This window comes from Thamnophis elegans, chromosome 4 (assembly GCF_009769535.1).
Source record: "Thamnophis elegans isolate rThaEle1 chromosome 4, rThaEle1.pri, whole genome shotgun sequence".
NCBI lineage: Eukaryota > Metazoa > Chordata > Lepidosauria > Squamata > Colubridae > Thamnophis > Thamnophis elegans.
The window spans coordinates 135270742-135287379 of NC_045544.1; the positions used below are offsets into that span (position 1 = coordinate 135270742).

At 47.4% G+C, this 16638-nt stretch overlaps 1 protein-coding gene across 2 annotated transcripts in view; it reads left to right on the top strand.

The window, feature by feature from the left end:
- The window catches only part of DHX40 (DEAH-box helicase 40), a 42662-nt gene that overhangs the window by 8929 nt on the left and 17095 nt on the right, over window positions 1-16638 (top strand). For both annotated transcript variants that reach the window (XM_032216856.1, XM_032216857.1), the window contains exons 5-10: window positions 587-817; window positions 2483-2549; window positions 6385-6516; window positions 10183-10282; window positions 12678-12764; window positions 15788-15970. In XM_032216856.1, the coding sequence (XP_032072747.1) occupies window positions 587-817; window positions 2483-2549; window positions 6385-6516; window positions 10183-10282; window positions 12678-12764; window positions 15788-15970 (800 nt within the window). The remainder of the gene's footprint in view (window positions 1-586; window positions 818-2482; window positions 2550-6384; window positions 6517-10182; window positions 10283-12677; window positions 12765-15787; window positions 15971-16638) is intronic.

Genomic DNA, 16638 nt, shown 5'->3' on the forward strand with positions numbered 1-16638 from the left:
CCAATACCGGAAATGACATCAGAATTCCACCCAGTTAAAAGTTCATGATCTTGTCCCCACACCCACAATCCATCACATGGTCCAATCTTCTCCTTCCACGCTGGCATCCACACCCAGCTTCTTCCGGTCAGGTGTACTGGTGCGGAGACAAAGGATGACCTTGGCTTCTAGTAAAGAATGAAAACAATACATTCCACAGTCCTACTCTTTATTATTCCCCCCTCCCATCAACTATACTAAAGAAACAGCATAATGAAATAAGAGAAAGTGTGGCAGGCCAAAATTCTAAAAGGAATATAATTGCAGGCCTGACAGACTGTTTGCTAAAGCCTTGCTGACTGTGAATGAAAGGAATTCACAGTCGTGTCAATAAAAAGGGTTTTGCTGGCACCAAGACTCTGTTTCTTGCTTTTTAAGGAAGCCTGGGTCAGAACACCTGCAGTTGGTATTTCCCGCACAGCTGGGAACATGTTTGCCAATGAAAAGATCAATTTAGGATTGACCGTGAGAGATCATAGTGTGTTCCATGTTTGAAAGGGGGCTGCGGTTCAAAACGTGGACGTTAGGAGGACTGCTTCTCTTTCAGGATATCCTCTTTGGCCTGTTGAAGCAGCTGTTCCACGGGGAAAAAGAAATCCAAAGGAAGGAACCCTTGAAGGTCGTGGTGATGTCTGCCACTTTGGACGTGGAGAAGTTCTCGGCCTTCTTTGGAAATTGCTCCGTGGTGGAGATTCCAGGAAGGAAATACCTGGTGGAGGAGATCTTCTGTGATGCTCTGGGCCCCAGAGATGTCAACAGCTCTGCCTTCATCACAGAGGTATTGGCTGGCCACTTTCATTTTATTTAGTTGAAGAGTCCTCAGTGCTCTCTAAGTACGGTTGTTTGCTTCCAGACGTTTCGTTACCCAACAATCGTATTTTTCGGAGTATAAGATGCTCCGAAGTATAAGACGCACCTAGCTTTTGGTGAGGAAAATAAGGGGGGAGGGGGAAATCTGCTTTTGCCTCCCAGCAATTTGTCTCCTTGCAACAAACAGCAAACAGCACAGACAATATACACTGTTTGTTACATTTCAGACTATACTTGTATAGATGCTGTTAAAATTGATGTGCTTTCTGGAAGTATACTTATTCTCTGCTATTTAAAAGGAGATACCATAGCACTGGGCCTCTTCAGATCAAGCATTTGTTTTAAAAAGCTGCTTCATTTTGTTAAGTTGTCTAGAACAGCGATGGCAAACTTTTTTTGGCTTGCGTGCCATGGGGGGGGGGAGCGCAGGGGGCTCGTGCATGGGCGTGCCACACCCATAACGCAACGTATGATTCCCCCAGTGCACATGCGTGAATGAGAGGCGCTCCCCCCCATTTTTCCATGCTTTTTTCGCCCTCCCCAGGCTCCAGAGGCTTTATAGGAGCCTGAGGAGGGCAAAAAATGGCTTTAAAAAAGGCTGAACTCAGGTGGCCAGCGCACATGCCTTGCGCTCCCTGACAAATGCGTCCGCGTGCCACCTGTGGCATTTGTGCCATAGGTTCGCCATCCCGGGTCTAGAACAATAATAAAGCAGCCTTTAAAAATAAGTCTAATAATTTGAAGTTTCTATAGGCATTTATAGTTATTGACTTACCTTCTTGCAGCAAATAGCAAACGGTTCCACCACAAAACCGCGTTCGACTAAAGGGCGCTCGACGAAACTGCGTAGCTGACGTCATCACAGCGCGACAACAGCGCGGAGAAAAAAACACGCTGTAAACGCTAAAGCTAAAATTAACCCCTAAACCTAAACCTAACCCCCCTAAACCTAACCCTAAACCTAACCCTTAACCTAACGCTAAACCTAATCCTAACCCTTAACCTAAACCTAAACCTAACCCTTAACCTAATCCTAACCCTAACCCTTAACCTAACCCTAATCCTAACCCTAAACCTAACTCTTAACCTAACCCTAAACCTAATCCTAACCCTAAACCTAACCCTTAACCTAACCCTAATCCTAACCCTAACCCTTAACCTAACCCTAAACCTAACCCTTAACCTAACCCTTAACCTAACCCTAAACCTAACCCTAAACCTAACCCTTAACCTAACCCTTAACCTAACCCTAATCCTAACCCTAAACCTAACCCTTAACCTAACCCTTAACCTAACCCTAAACCTAACCCTAAACCTAACCCTTACCTTAAGTTGAATCGGCTTGCTTTCAAAGCGCTATTTAAAGCGCCCTTCTTTCTCCGCGCTCGCTGTTGTCGCCCTGCTGATGACGTCAGCGACGCGGTTTAATCGGGCGCACTTTAGTCGAGCGCAGTTTTGTCGTGCCACGATAGCAAACAGCCTGATTAGTACAAGAAAAAAAAATCCCAGCACTGGAAGTCTTTAAGAAGATGTTGGATATCTATTTGTCTGAAACGGTATGCCTAGGCAGGGGGTTGGACTAGAAGACCTCCAAGGTCCCTTCCAACTCTGCTATTGTATTGTGTTGTTTCAGACTGTCAGAGTGACCTTGGATGTCCATTTGAACGGCTCGGCGGGAGACATCCTCGTTTTCCTGACAGGCAAGTGTTTTAAAGTTATCCTGTGGAGAATCACTAACTCCTTGTATGCAGCAGGGATGTCAAACTCAATTTCATTTAGGGCCGCGTGAGAGTTGTGTTTGACCTCGGAGGGCCGGGGGAGTGTGGGTTGGCGTGACCAGGTTGACTCCTGCTCCAGCCATTGGTGGATTCCTACCAGTTTGGACCGGTTTGACTGAACCGGTAGAAACTTGGTGGCGTGGGTTGCTGGAACTGACAGCGGCCCATGTCTGTCATGCCTCCAAACCGGTTCTCTTTCGGGGACGCCATCTTGATTTTCGGCTCTCTGCATGCGCAGAACAATTTTCTTGGCAGAAGTGTACTTTTTTTTTCATTAAAGTTTTGCACATGTGCAAACATTTTTATGTGCAAGGGCGCACACCGAAGCAGCAGCAATGCCGGCAGCAATCTACCCCTTGCTCAAGCCAAAGTCAGCCCCACGACGCCTCGCGAGGCCCCGCACGGCGTGTTTCTGGCCTCCCCGGCCTCCAGAAGCTCTCTGCTGGCCGTTGCCCCACCACGACCCATTTTGGCCAGCAGAGGCGCTGTGGGGTGGCCCTTTGACACTTCTGGGCCAATCCCATGGACCAGAATAAGAGCCGAGGTGGCGCAGTGGTTAGGGTGCAGTACTGCAGGCTACTTCAGCTGACTGTTGTCTGCAGTTCAGCGGTTCTAACCTCACCGGCTCAGGGTTGACTCAGCCTTCCAACCTTCCAAGGTGGGTAAAATGAGGTCCTGGATTGTTGTTGGGGGCAATATGCTGACTCTGTAAACCGCTTAGAGAGGGCTGAAAGCCCTATGAAGCGGTATATAATTCTAACTGCTATTGCCCTTTGGAACGAACTCCCCGCGGAGATTCGGACCCTCACCTCTCTCCTGGCTTTCCGAAAAGCCGTTAAGACCTGGCTGTGCCGGCAGGCCTGGGGTTGATGAGCTCCCTTCCCCTCTCAACAGGTGTGGTTGTTGGTTATTTTAAATGTCTATTTTGTATTGCATGTTCCCCTTCCCATTGAAGTTGTTCGCCGCCCTGAGTCCCTTTTAGGGAATAGGGCAGCATACAAATAAAATGAAACTTCAAACTTCAAACTATTGCTAATTAAATAGCCTGCGGGCTGGATGCAGCCCATGGGCCTTGAGTTTGACACCCCTGACATATAGGTAAATCCTCAACTTAAACTAGAGTTCCCCAATATTTCTGGCTTGATGGGCGGGGGAGAGAAGCAGGGATGCTTCCGTGGCCCAGTTGCAATCCCCTCGCAGACCACTAATGAGCTGCGGCCCACCGGTTGGGGACCCCAGACCTAAACAACCCGAGTTTAAGAAACTGAGTTAAACCGTAACTGAACCTGGAATAATGGTCATAAGTCATTGCGGGTATTAACGTAGGTCACCAAATGACCAAATATGATTATTATTTTTTGAAATTTCTTGTGGCACTGCGGGACACTGCAAACGGCTGTACAGGTGAGCTGGTTGCCAGGTGCCCAAAAGGAATCCCGTGCATTCACCTGTCGTAATCTCAAAATTGGGTCTCTTAAGTACCTTTTGGGGATGGCCCATCGTAACGTTGAGCAACTGCCAAAAGTCGAGAACTGCCTGTATTCCAGTGGTGGGTTGCTGCTGGCATTACTGCCAGTTCGGTGCGCGCAAACATTTTGCTGGGAACAGGCTCCAGCTGTTCTTCCGCCTCACTGATGTCTGACTCCGAAGGCAGCTGATAACTGGCATAAGGCCCTGGCCCCATCTCTGCCTCCAACGCAAAGCCCTCATCAGAGCCTTCCCCAGACTCCAGGACTGGCCCAGGTTCCTCCCCAACCTCCTCACTGTCTGACTCTGCTGGAGGGCCACAACAATACATGCCAGTTGCCAAACATCCAATTTTGGATGACATGACCATGGTGATGAGGCAACAGTTATAAGTGCGAGGACCACTTGTAAGTCCCGTTTTTTTTTAACAATTTGTTTTTATTTTTATTAAACAAACAACACACACACAAAATAATCATCTTACATTATATCTTGTAGAAAGTGTGTCAATTGGTTACAATTAGCTTTCGTTCATCTCTTCCAGAATCATTACTTACATTCATCTCAAATGTCAAAGTTCTTAATGAGTCTTACTTTCAACATATCATAGTTCTCATTTAACTAAAATTTAGTGTCCTTTTGCCTAGAATAATCCATAGTTAAAAAAACACAACCACCTGATGGCATTTCATTAATTATTACAGAGTCATCCAATAGCCTTAAACCTTTATAACACATTTTTTTAAAAAATTGGTTGACAAATCACTGTTTACAATTTGTGTCCACGTTCCTTTTGTTATGGTATATAATGATATATGTATCATTAACTGTATCCCTTATCCTTATCCTAATTAATATTGGTTAACAAAAAATCCTGTATTGTTATATCAATTTTCTTCTTATCAAACCAACATACATGTATACCTTATTGCCCTTATCAATTATTTATTTAACATAACCATCTATAAGTTACTAAATTACTACTTACTAATCGTGACCCGACAATTGCGCGATAGACATATGCGCACCGACAAAATAGCGCCGATTAAAACGCGACGTCAAAATCTCGTCCACAAATTCGCAACGTCAAAATTGCACCGACAAAAGCGCAATGACAAGCACAATAAAATCGAAAAAAAAAAAAAAAAAAAAACTGAAATGTATGGATACACCAAAGCGAGGAGAAGAGGGAAAGAGGAGGGAGAAGTAAAGAGGGAGTGAGAGGGAATGTAAGGAGGGTGAGATGGAGGGAGGGGGAGATGTCTGAGGGGGAAGGGAAGTAGAAGAGGGGAATGCTGGAGGGGTGAAATGAAAGTTGGAGGGGGAGAAGAGAGGGTGTATGGGGGAATGAAGTGTCATGTTGGGGTTTTTTTTTTTTTCTCTTTTTTTTTTTACGCACAGTATATAAGTGATTGTATAAAATGAAAATGAAATGAAATAAATAAAATGTATTGAAAAAAAAAATCAAAAAAAAATTAGGGTTAGGGTTATAACGTACATATACGCCTTGGATTGGATTTGGATTTATTAAATTTATAGGCCGCCCAATCCCGAAGGACTCTGGGCGGCTTAAAGAAAATGAATTTTAAAAAGAGTTAAAAGACAAACAAGATCATCCCACTATGTTAAAGGCCCAGCATACTCACTGGGCTGTCTATAGTTTGCTGATGACGCGATTTTGTCGTCGCGCATCTGTCGTCGCGCTATTGTCGAAAATCAATTAGCGATTTTGACGGCGCTCATTTGTCCATCGCGGTTTTGTCGGCGCGCATATGTCTGTCTCGCATTTGTCGGTGAACCCTTACTAATTATAGAACTTAGTTACATTTTCTGTTATCTACTGTCATATATCCAATAACATTATACCTTTATAACATATTCAAAATAAGAATTAATTAATTAAATTTCTAGACCTTTTTTTTCCAAATCATTGTTTGCAATTTATATCCAAATTCCTTATATGAAGCCAGTACATATATATGTCATTAACTACAACTCTTATCATATTATTATTATTATTATTATTATTATTATCATTAATATTTATAACAAAATCATTTATTAACTTACATCCAGCTTCCTCACCTCCAGCCAACAGAAATATACCTTGTTACCATTATCAACTATTTATTTAAGCAAGCAATTTTAAAAAGTCCCGTTTTTTCCCCAGTGCCGTTGTAACTTTGAACGATCGTTAAAGGAGCGATCGTTGCAAGTCGAAGGATTACCTGTAGTCTTTCCCTCCTTTCTTCAGAACAATATCTTAAATGTGTTTGTGGTTTCCTACTAGGGCAATCGGAGATCGAAAGAGCTTGCGAGCTTCTCTTCCAGAAAGCCGAAATGATAGACTACCGCTTTGAAGTAAGAGATCGCTCCGTGGATGGCTTACTTATCTTGCCGTTGTATGGCTGCATGCCAACAGGTGAGCATAACAGATTTGCAAGGGCCCTTGGAAGTCTTCTAGTCCAACCCCCCCATTTAGGCAGGAAACCCTTCACCACTTCAGACAAATGGTTATCCAACATCTTCTTAAAAACTCCCAGTGTTGGAGCATTTACAACTTCTGGAGGCAAATTCTGTTCCACTGATTAATTGTTCTAATTGTCAGGAAATTTCTCCTTAGTTCTAGGTTACTTCTCTCCTTGATTAGTTTCCTCCGATTGCTTCTTCTGCCTTCAGGTGCTTTGGAGAATAGTTTGATCCCCCTCTTCTCTATGGCAGCCCCTCAAATACTGGAATACTGCTAGCATGTCACCCCCTACTCCTTCTCTTTGTTAGATTTAGATTTAAATTAGTTCACCAAGAGACTGTAAGACCGGAGACTCAAATTCAGCTTACTCTATGTGTAAAAGAATAACAGAGTTGGAAGGGACCTTGGAGGTCTTCTAGTCCAACCCTCTGCTCAGGCAGGAAACCCTACACCACTTCAGATGAATGGTCATCCAACATCTTCTTAAAAACTTCCAGTATTGGGGCATTCACAACTTCTGGAGGCAAGTAGTTCCACTGGTTAATTGTCCTCACTGTCAGGAAATTTCTCCTCAGTTCTAAGTTGCTTCTCTCCTTGATTAGTTTCCACCCATTGCTTCTTCTTCTACCCTCAGGTGGCTTGGAAAATAGCTTGACTCCCTCTTCTTTGGGGCAGCCCCTGAGATATTGGAACACTGCTATCATGTCACCCCTGGTCCTTCTTTGCCTAAAAATTCTTTTATTGCACGTATCCGGATTTTCTCAGAGTTGTGTCCTTAACATCTACTGCATTTTCCAGCATTCTATAAAATGTTGTGACAACATTTTTCCTTAGCTTTTTTTTCAAATCTCATTTGGCCCCCAGAGTTGTGGGTACTCCCATCAGTGGAAGGTTTCCAAGAGAAGTTTTATTTATTTAGTATCCATGACTATATGCTAAGTGTTGTATCTAGTGTTTTATGGTGAATGTATTTTTACAATGACTGTAATAATGATCTATCACTATTGATGTATATACACTGTGAGCTTATGCTCTGGAGGCAAATTCCTTGTGTGCCCAATCACACTTGGCCAATAAAGAAGGATAATTCTAAAAGATAGGACCACCATTTAAATGTAATTGTATAAGGCAGGGGTGTCCAAACTTGGGAACTTTAAGACTTGTGGACTTCAACTCTCAGAATTCCCCAGCCAGCCATGCTGGCTGGGGAATTCTGGGAGTTGACGTCCACATGCTGGCTGGGGAAATCTGGGAATTGACGTCCACATGCCGGCTGGGGAATTCTGGGAGTTGACGTCCACATGCCGGCTGGGGAATTCTGGGAGTTGACGTCCACATGCCGGCTGGGGAATTCTGGGAGTTGACGTCCACATGCCGGCTGGGGAATTCTGGGAGTTGACGTCCACATGCCGGCTGGGGAATTCTGGGAGTTGACGTCCACATGCTGGCTGGGGAAATCTGGGAATTGACGTCCACATGCCGGCTGGGGAATTCTGGGAGTTGACGTCCACATGCCGGATGGGGAATTCTGGGAGTTGACGTCCACATGCCGGATGGGGAATTCTGGGAGTTGACGTCCACATGCCGGATGGGGAATTCTGGGAGTTGACGTCCACATGCCGGATGGGGAATTCTGGGAGTTGACGTCCACATGCCGGCTGGGGAATTCTGGGAGTTGACGTCCACATGCCGGCTGGGGAATTCTGGGAGTTGACGTCCACATGCCGGCTGGGGAATTCTGGGAGTTGACGTCCACATGCCGGCTGGGGAATTCTGGGAGTTGACGTCCACATGCCGGCTGGGGAATTCTGGGAGTTGACGTCCACATGCCGGCTGGGGAATTCTGGGAGTTGACGTCCACATGCCGGCTGGGGAAATCTGGGAATTGACGTCCACATGCCGGCTGGGGAATTCTGGGAGTTGACGTCCACATGCCGGCTGGGGAATTCTGGGAGTTGACGTCCACATGCCGGCTGGGGAATTCTGGGAGTTGACGTCCACATGCCGGCTGGGGAATTCTGGGAGTTGACGTCCACATGCCGGATGGGGGATCCTGGGAGTTGACGTCCACATGCCGGATGGGGGATCCTGGGAGTTGACGTCCACATGCTGGCTGGGGAATTCTGGGAGTTGACGTCCACATGCCGGATGGGGAATTCTGGGAGTTGACGTCCACATGCCGGATGGGGGATCCTGGGAGTTGACGTCCACATGCCGGATGGGGAATTCTGGGAGTTGACGTCCACATGCCGGCTGGGGAATTCTGGGAGTTGACGTCCACATGCCGGCTGGGGAATTCTGGGAGTTGACGTCCACATGCCGGCTGGGGAATTCTGGGAGTTGACGTCCACATGCCGGCTGGGGAATTCTGGGAGTTGACGTCCACATGCCGGCTGGGGAATTCTGGGAGTTGACGTCCACATGCTGGCTGGGGAAATCTGGGAATTGACGTCCACATGCCGGCTGGGGAATTCTGGGAGTTGACGTCCACATGCCGGCTGGGGAATTCTGGGAGTTGACGTCCACATGCCGGCTGGGGAATTCTGGGAGTTGACGTCCACATGCCGGCTGGGGAATTCTGGGAGTTGACGTCCACATGCCGGCTGGGGAATTCTGGGAGTTGACGTCCACATGCCGGATGGGGGATCCTGGGAGTTGACGTCCACATGCCGGCTGGGGAATTCTGGGAGTTGACGTCCACATGTCGGATGGGGAATTCTGGGAGTTGACGACCACATGCCGGCTGGGGAATTCTGGGAGTTGACGTCCACATGCCGGCTGGGGAATTCTGGGAGTTGACGTCCACATGCCGGCTGGGGAATTCTGGGAGTTGACGTCCACATGCCGGATGGGGGATCCTGGGAGTTGACGTCCACATGCCGGATGGGGGATCCTGGGAGTTGACATCCACATGCTGGCTGGGGAATTCTGGGAGTTGACGTCCACATGCTGGCTGGGGAATTCTGGGAGTTGACGTCCACATGCCGGCTGGAGAATTCTGGGAGTTGACGTCCACATGCCGGATGGGGGATCCTGGGAGTTGACGTCCACATGCCGGCTGGGGAATTCTGGGAGTTGACATCCACATGCCGGCTGGGGAATTCTGGGAGTTGACGTCCACATGCCGGATGGGGAATTCTGGGAGTTGACGTCCACATGCCGGATGGGGAATTCTGGGAGTTGACGTCCACATGCCGGATGGGGGATCCTGGGAGTTGACGTCCACATGCCGGCTGGGGAATTCTGGGAGTTGAAGTCCACAAGTCTTAAAGTTCCCAAGTTTGAGCAATCCTGGTATAAGGTCACCTGCCTTGGGCAAGGGAGTTGCACTAGAAGACCTCCAAGGTCCCTTCTAGTATTATGATTCTATGAAAAGAGAAACCCAGTGCTGCCTCTTAGTATGCTTGACTCCAATTCCCAATACCTTCAACTGCCTTGGATGGGAATGATGGCAGTTGTAGTCCAGCTCAGACAGTCCTCCCTCTGCAGCCTGGCTGCTGCTGGTCTCTGGTGGAGTCTAATTGCACCAGGTTTTGCTTTTAATCTTGGGGAAACCAGTTCGGAAATTGGCGTTATTTTCTTCTCTCTGATCATTTTGACCCGGATTTTGTCGCCTAGATCAGCAAAGACAGATATTCGTGCCGCCTCCGCCAGGGATCAGGAAATGTGTCGTGTCCACAAATATCGCAGCCACGTCTTTGACCATCGATGGGATCAAGTAAGAGTTCCGGGGATGTTGATGTTGTTCTGACTCAGCAGGAGCAAGAAATAGACTCATTGTCATGAAAGCCCCCTCTTTATTTACCTCTTGTGAATTAATTGCATTCCCCCACCGGAAAAATCCGGACAAGAATCCTGCAAAGAGTTAACTGCAGTAACAGACCTTATCAGTCCCTTGGAATAATTGCAAGGCCCTGAGCTCCCAGCCAAAAGGCTGCAAATTACTGTATTTTTCGGACTATAAGACACACCAGAGTATAAGAGGCACAGAGGTGGGTTCCTACCAGTTCGCACCTATTCGGTAGAACCGGTTCGTCAAATCTACCAAACCGGTTAGAAGAGGTTCCACCAGTGGACCCGGAAAGCAGGCCACACCTACAGAAGAGGTTCCAAATTTTTTTTAAACCCACCACTCTCTCTCTCACACAAACACAAACACACACACACATAGACTCACACAGAGAGAGAAAGAGAAAGGAAGAAATAAATAAAAAAAGAAAAAAAAAGAAAAAGTGAGAGAGATGAAAGAAAAAAAGGAAAAAGGGACAGAAAGACAAAAGGAAGGAGAGAGAGAGAACACATGGCTGGCAAGCCACTCCCACCAGGTCACATGGCTGGCAAGCCACTCCCACAAAGGAGGCCACACTCACAGAGTAGGTTCGAAATTTTTTTGAAACCCACCACTGAAGAGGCACCATGATTTTGAAGAGGTGAATTTTTTTTTAAAAGGTTTTTGCACTGCAGGCCTCCCAAACCCTCTGCACGCCTTATTTAATTGCAAAAAAAAGGGGGGGGGCATGCACAGCTTTGGGAGGCTTGTAGAGTGCTGGGGGGGGGGGGGACGAGCCAAAACTGCCTGGTTTTTTTGCAAAAAAAAAAAAAAAAGGATGTCAGAGGGTTTGGGAGGCTGGTAGAGTGCTCCTGAGGAGCTGGGGTGGGGGGAATGAGCAAAAACGGCCCTCCCCAGACCTCAGGCACACTTTGCAAGCCTCCCAAACCCTCTGCATGTCCATTTTTGCAAAGGGGGCGGGGTTTCAGGAGGCCAAAAATGCTGTTTTCAGTGTATAAGATGCACCCCAGATTTTCACCCTCTTTTTGGGGGGGGAAAGGTTCATCTTATACTCCAAAAAATACGGTAGGTTCTGGCAAGGCAGTCTTTGTTGCACAAAACACCATGAGCAAAATCTCTAGAAATACGAACTGTTGTCTCCTACAACCACCACTCCTCTTTCCTTCTATTTATTCCCCAGTCAGGGAGGGGCCATTCAGTGCCCACGCGTGCTTTGCTTCCCGAGTCAACTCCTTGTCCTCCGTTGCTCACCTCTCCTAACTGCTCTGTGCCTACGTGCATCTGGAATAGGCCCCAGCTGTTCTTCCTCCTCACTCATATCAGCCTCCAAAGGCAGCTGCCTCTCCGGTGGCTGGGAAATAGCCCCGCCTCTATTGCTGTGTCCAACACAGAGCAACCATAAGAGCTTTCCCCAGACTCCAGCACTGGCCCAAGTTCCTCCCCAAACTCCTCATCGTCCGAGTCTGCCTCGGCTGGCAGCTAGTGGGCCACAAGAGATGTGGATCTTGTGGCTGAACTCTGGAGCTGTTTAATCGAGATAGTCCTTGAGTTACGACCATGATTGAGCCTGGCATTTTTGGTGGTAAGTCGTGGTGGTCGTACAGCAGGTCATATGGTGACATGGGGCCTTGCAGAGGCTAAGAGAGGGGTCTGCAATCACATTGAGAGTCCTGGGTAATAAACTGGAAGCTCTAGTCTAGGCTGAGGATCACATGCCTTTTATAGTTTTTATTAATGCCTGGAAGTTATTTATTTTTATTTTCTTTATTTGCAACCCACCCACATTATTTGAATGTAACCCAAGGCACCGAACCTACCTTCTTTCTCCCATTTCCCCTGCAGTGTGAGTTGGGCTCAGAAAGTGATTAGCCCAAAGTCACCCAGCTGACTTTCATGGCTAAAGTGGGACTAGAACTCCCCGTCTCCTGGTTACAATCCCAAAGTCAGCCAGTTGGCTTTCATGCCTACGGTGGGACTAGAACTCACCATCTGTTGGTGGCTGGCCCAAAGTCACCCAGTTGGCTTTCATGCCTAAGGCGGAACTAGAACTCTCCATCACTTGGTAGTTGTCCCAAAGTCACCCAGTTGGCTTTCATGCCTAAGGTGGAACTAGAACTCTCCATCTCTTGCTTTTCAAACAGGTTCATCACTTTGACCTCCATCTAAAAAGACAAACCATTGTCCTTAATCAATGGTGTTTTTTTTTTTTTTTGCAATTTCTTTTCTCATGCTTTTTCTATTTAAGATGCTTGACCTTTGCGTGTGAATTTAGGTTTGCCCCCAATTTTGGTAAAACTTGTATTTCTGACTTCCTTTTCTTCAGGTATGTGGTCGACAGTGGGTTTGTGAAGCAGCTAAACCACAACCCAAGAGTTGGCTTGGACGTGCTGGAGGTGGTGCCAATTTCAAAGTAAGTTTGAAATCTTGATCTAGCTTCGCATCCGTGTGCAGACCAGGGATTCTTTTCCATGGAGGTTCTCAGTCATATCCAGGTCACGATTGTCCCAAAGGTGATTTTTTTTCAAGAGGCAGCTGGACTTCCTTGTTTTTCTTTGAATCCCTTTCGCTTCTCCTCCAAGAAGCTTCTTCAGTTCTGACTGGATGGTGGGGAATGGAAGGGTTTATATTCCTTGCAGACAGCTGGTCATTTGCATCCTTTTAGAGAGTCATTGAAGCCACCAGTGACGTGCGGTGAGGTTTATGGCTGGTGAGGCACTGACACAATGGTGGGTTTCAAATTTTTTTAGACTTGTGGACTTCAACTCCCAGAATTCCACAGCCAGGCATGCTCAGTTCCAATTTAAAGCGACAGCATTTGTTTTTCTCCTTTGCAAAAAAGTTTCCTTCATTCTTTTTTTCTCCCTCCCACTCCTTCCTCCCTCCCTCACCCCTCTCTCAAACAAACACAAACACAGAAGTTGGATGCACCCTGCTGTCTGGGTGGGAAATGCCTGAAACACAATAAAGCCCACCCACCCAACCTCCTGCTTGCAGGCTGGGGTTGAAGCTTCTTTGGCTCTGACTGGATGGTGGGGAATGGAAGGGTTTATATTCCTTGCAGACAGCTGGTCATTTGCATCCTTTGAGAGAGTCATTGAGGCCACTTGGAGGTTTATCTGTGTCTTCAGGGTCACCTGAGTGGTGCACATGGGTGTGTGGAGCCTTCCTGGAACTCTTGAAAGGACTATGTTGTAGACTGGAGATAGATGGTGATGTTGTCCGTCCCGTCCCCCCATTTGTCCATCCCCATTGTTGAGAGATGGCTGTTCAATTTTGACATCGCCCAAAGACGCTCAACTGGTTTTGTGTCTAAGGAAGGACAGTGTTTGCTCAATAGATGCCTATGGAGATTCTCAGTCATATCCAGGTCATGGTTGTCCCAAAGATGCTTTTTCAAGAGGCAAGTGGACTTCCTTGTTTTGCTTTGAATCCCTTTCGCTTCTCCTCCAAGAAGCTTCTTCAGCTCTGACTGGATGGTGGGGAATGGAAGGTTTTCCTGTACGCTGCTTGGAGAGTCCAAGCAGGGATTAAATTCTGTCTGACTGCCCAGGACTGAATTGAAAGATCTTTAGCCACACCTCCTCTTCCGGCTCCCCAGATTTTTCAATTCAGTTCTAACCCAATGGACACGTTTTCAGTGGTTCCAGAATATCAACAGAAATGTAACCTTAACTTGGACTTTCCAACCAGATAATTTCCATCCTACGAGAAAATTAAGGTCTGTTTAAAGTGGCTTTTTGTTTCCCTGGCTTCTGCTTCTTGCCTGCGCTTGTTCCGGGCGTCTCCAGGCGCACGCGGCTTATCTGACTTGCTGGGCGACACGAGCCAGCTTGGGAGCTGCCGCGTTCACCCTTTGTATTGCCGCGTTCACCCTTTGTATTGGCGCAGTGGTCAGCGGCGAGGGGGCCCAGCCACTTGCGCTAGATTATGGTGTTTGGCGCGATGGTCAGTGGTGCGAGGACCCAGCCGTTCCCGCCATCACCTTTCTTGATTTGAATTTGGCGCCGCTTTTCTCCAGCAGTAGTCGTTGCAGTGGCCATTTTTAGTAAGGGAAACACTTCAGGCGGCCATTTTGTTTCCATTTTTGCCGCAGTTTTTTCCCCTGCACTTCGGAGTGAGCTTTGGAGAGTGGTGGCAGCGTGACTTCTCTGTGCGGCAATCCAACCCCGCCCTAGGGTCTCTCTCTCATAGCTACCATGTGCATTGCATTCCCCCCCCCTGGGTTTGTTAGCCGCCCTGAGTCCCTCCGGGAATAGGGCGGCATATAAATGCAATAAACCTTTAACCTTCTTGATGTGGATTTGTGATTTTGTTACCGGACCAGACTTATACAATTGATGTTGACAGACTCAATGGAACCACATTTGAACGGTGTTACAGGTCCATGCTTTCATCAAAAAATCTGGGGAGCCGGAAGAGGAGGCGTGGCTAAAGATCTTTCAATTCAGTCCAGGGCAGTCGGACAGAATTTAACCCATGCTTGGACTCTCCTCACAGTGTACAGGAAAACCCTTCAGGTAAGCCAATGGTCAATTTATACTCCTTGCAGACAGCTGGTCATTTGCATCCTTTTAGAGAGGCATTGAGGCGGCCTGGAGGTTTCTCTGTGTTCTCAAGGTCACTTGAGTAGTGCAAATGGCTGTGGAGCAGTGGTGGGTTCTGGGCGGTATGGCCCGGTATGGGCATACTGGTGGCAGCTGGGAGCAGCGGCCACCATACCGGAACAGTAGCTCATTGGGCCCACCCGCGTTCCTTACCTGTTTTTAAGGCAACCGGGCCAATTGCGCATGCGTGTACAACGTACGGCACCTGCATGACCTCCACCGAGCAGCTGGAGTGTCAAAGGGTGGTGGAGTGCACATGCGTGCGCAGCACACGTGCCCAAGGTGGACCCCCCTGGCCTTGTTGCAGTGCATCTGTTGCGACGGGATCTGAGACCCACCTCTGGTGTGGAGCTTTACTGGAAGTGCTGAAAGGACTGTGTTGTGGACTGGCGGTAGATGATGTCATATCCCTCCCCCCTCTGTTGAGGGAGGTCTGTTTAGTTTTCGCCTAGATGGTCTTTTTGACTCTCTTTCAAACCAGACCTTGCGTCTTAAGGCCAGAGGTCCATGAGCCATACGACATGTCAGAATGTTGGCTAATACAGGAGTCAGCAACCCTCGGCTCTGGAGCCGCATGTGGCTCTTTCATCCCTCTGCTGCGGCTCCCTGTCGCCAGTTGGCTCCATAATTGATAGGGCTTTCAGTTAGGACACAAAGCTGCTGTACTAGGAAGAGACTCTATGGTGGGGGAACTGGACTTCCGGTCGTCTCCAGAATTGAGCAGGTGGCTTCCAGTTAGAACCTTTGTGCTCTTTGGAGTGTTTAAGGTTGCTGATCTCTGGGCTAATAAATAGCTGAGATTTTTCTGTTTTCCATTTCCTCCCTCTAGGAGTGAGGCGGTGCAACGCGCAGGTCGAGCCGGCCGAACAGCATCTGGGAAATGCTTCCGGGTATATAACAAGGAATTCTGGGAAGAGTGCATGCCGGAGCACATGGTTCCAGAGATCAAACGGACCAGTTTGACATCCGTGATGCTGACTTTGAAGTGCCTGGCCATCCACAATGTCATCAGGTAATCCTCGGGATGGATCTCCTCCTTCAAAATGCTGACCTAGCGCCAAAGCAAGTCTTGTTCCTATTGGCTCTCTGTTGTTCTTTCTCTGCCCAGCCTACCCTGTAAGATGGTTGTTGGGGGAAGAGAAGGGGAAACTGTTACACAGGTAGTCCTCGACTTACCATCACAACTGAGCCCAAAACTTCCATTGCTAAGTGAGATGTGTTGGGAGTATACTCCTAGTGTTGGGTAGGCAATATATATCTTTATACAACAACAAATGGTCGTTGTTGCTTTAAATGAGTGGATGTACTCAACAACTTTACTATAAGGAGTCAAGAGAGCTCACTCTCTCTTTCTGCTTGTCCTATGCTTGATGACTGGAATGTGAACTGCGACTGTAAGCTATTGTTTGTTCTTTGAATTGTGTTTGGACTAATATCTACTATCACTGCTTGTGAAGCAATTATCAGCAGTAAAGCTACTTGTTTTTACTAGCAGTGTCTGAAACTCTGTTCGTGTGTTTCTACTAGCAACATTCTTTCTCTCTAGCTGCAACATTCCGCTGCACTACTTTCTGTCTCCCAACGGAGATACCTCTAACAAGATGGTTGTTAAGTGAGTTTTGTCCCAATTTGCCACCTTTCTTGCCATAGTTGTTAAGCGAATCACTGCAGTTCTTGCCA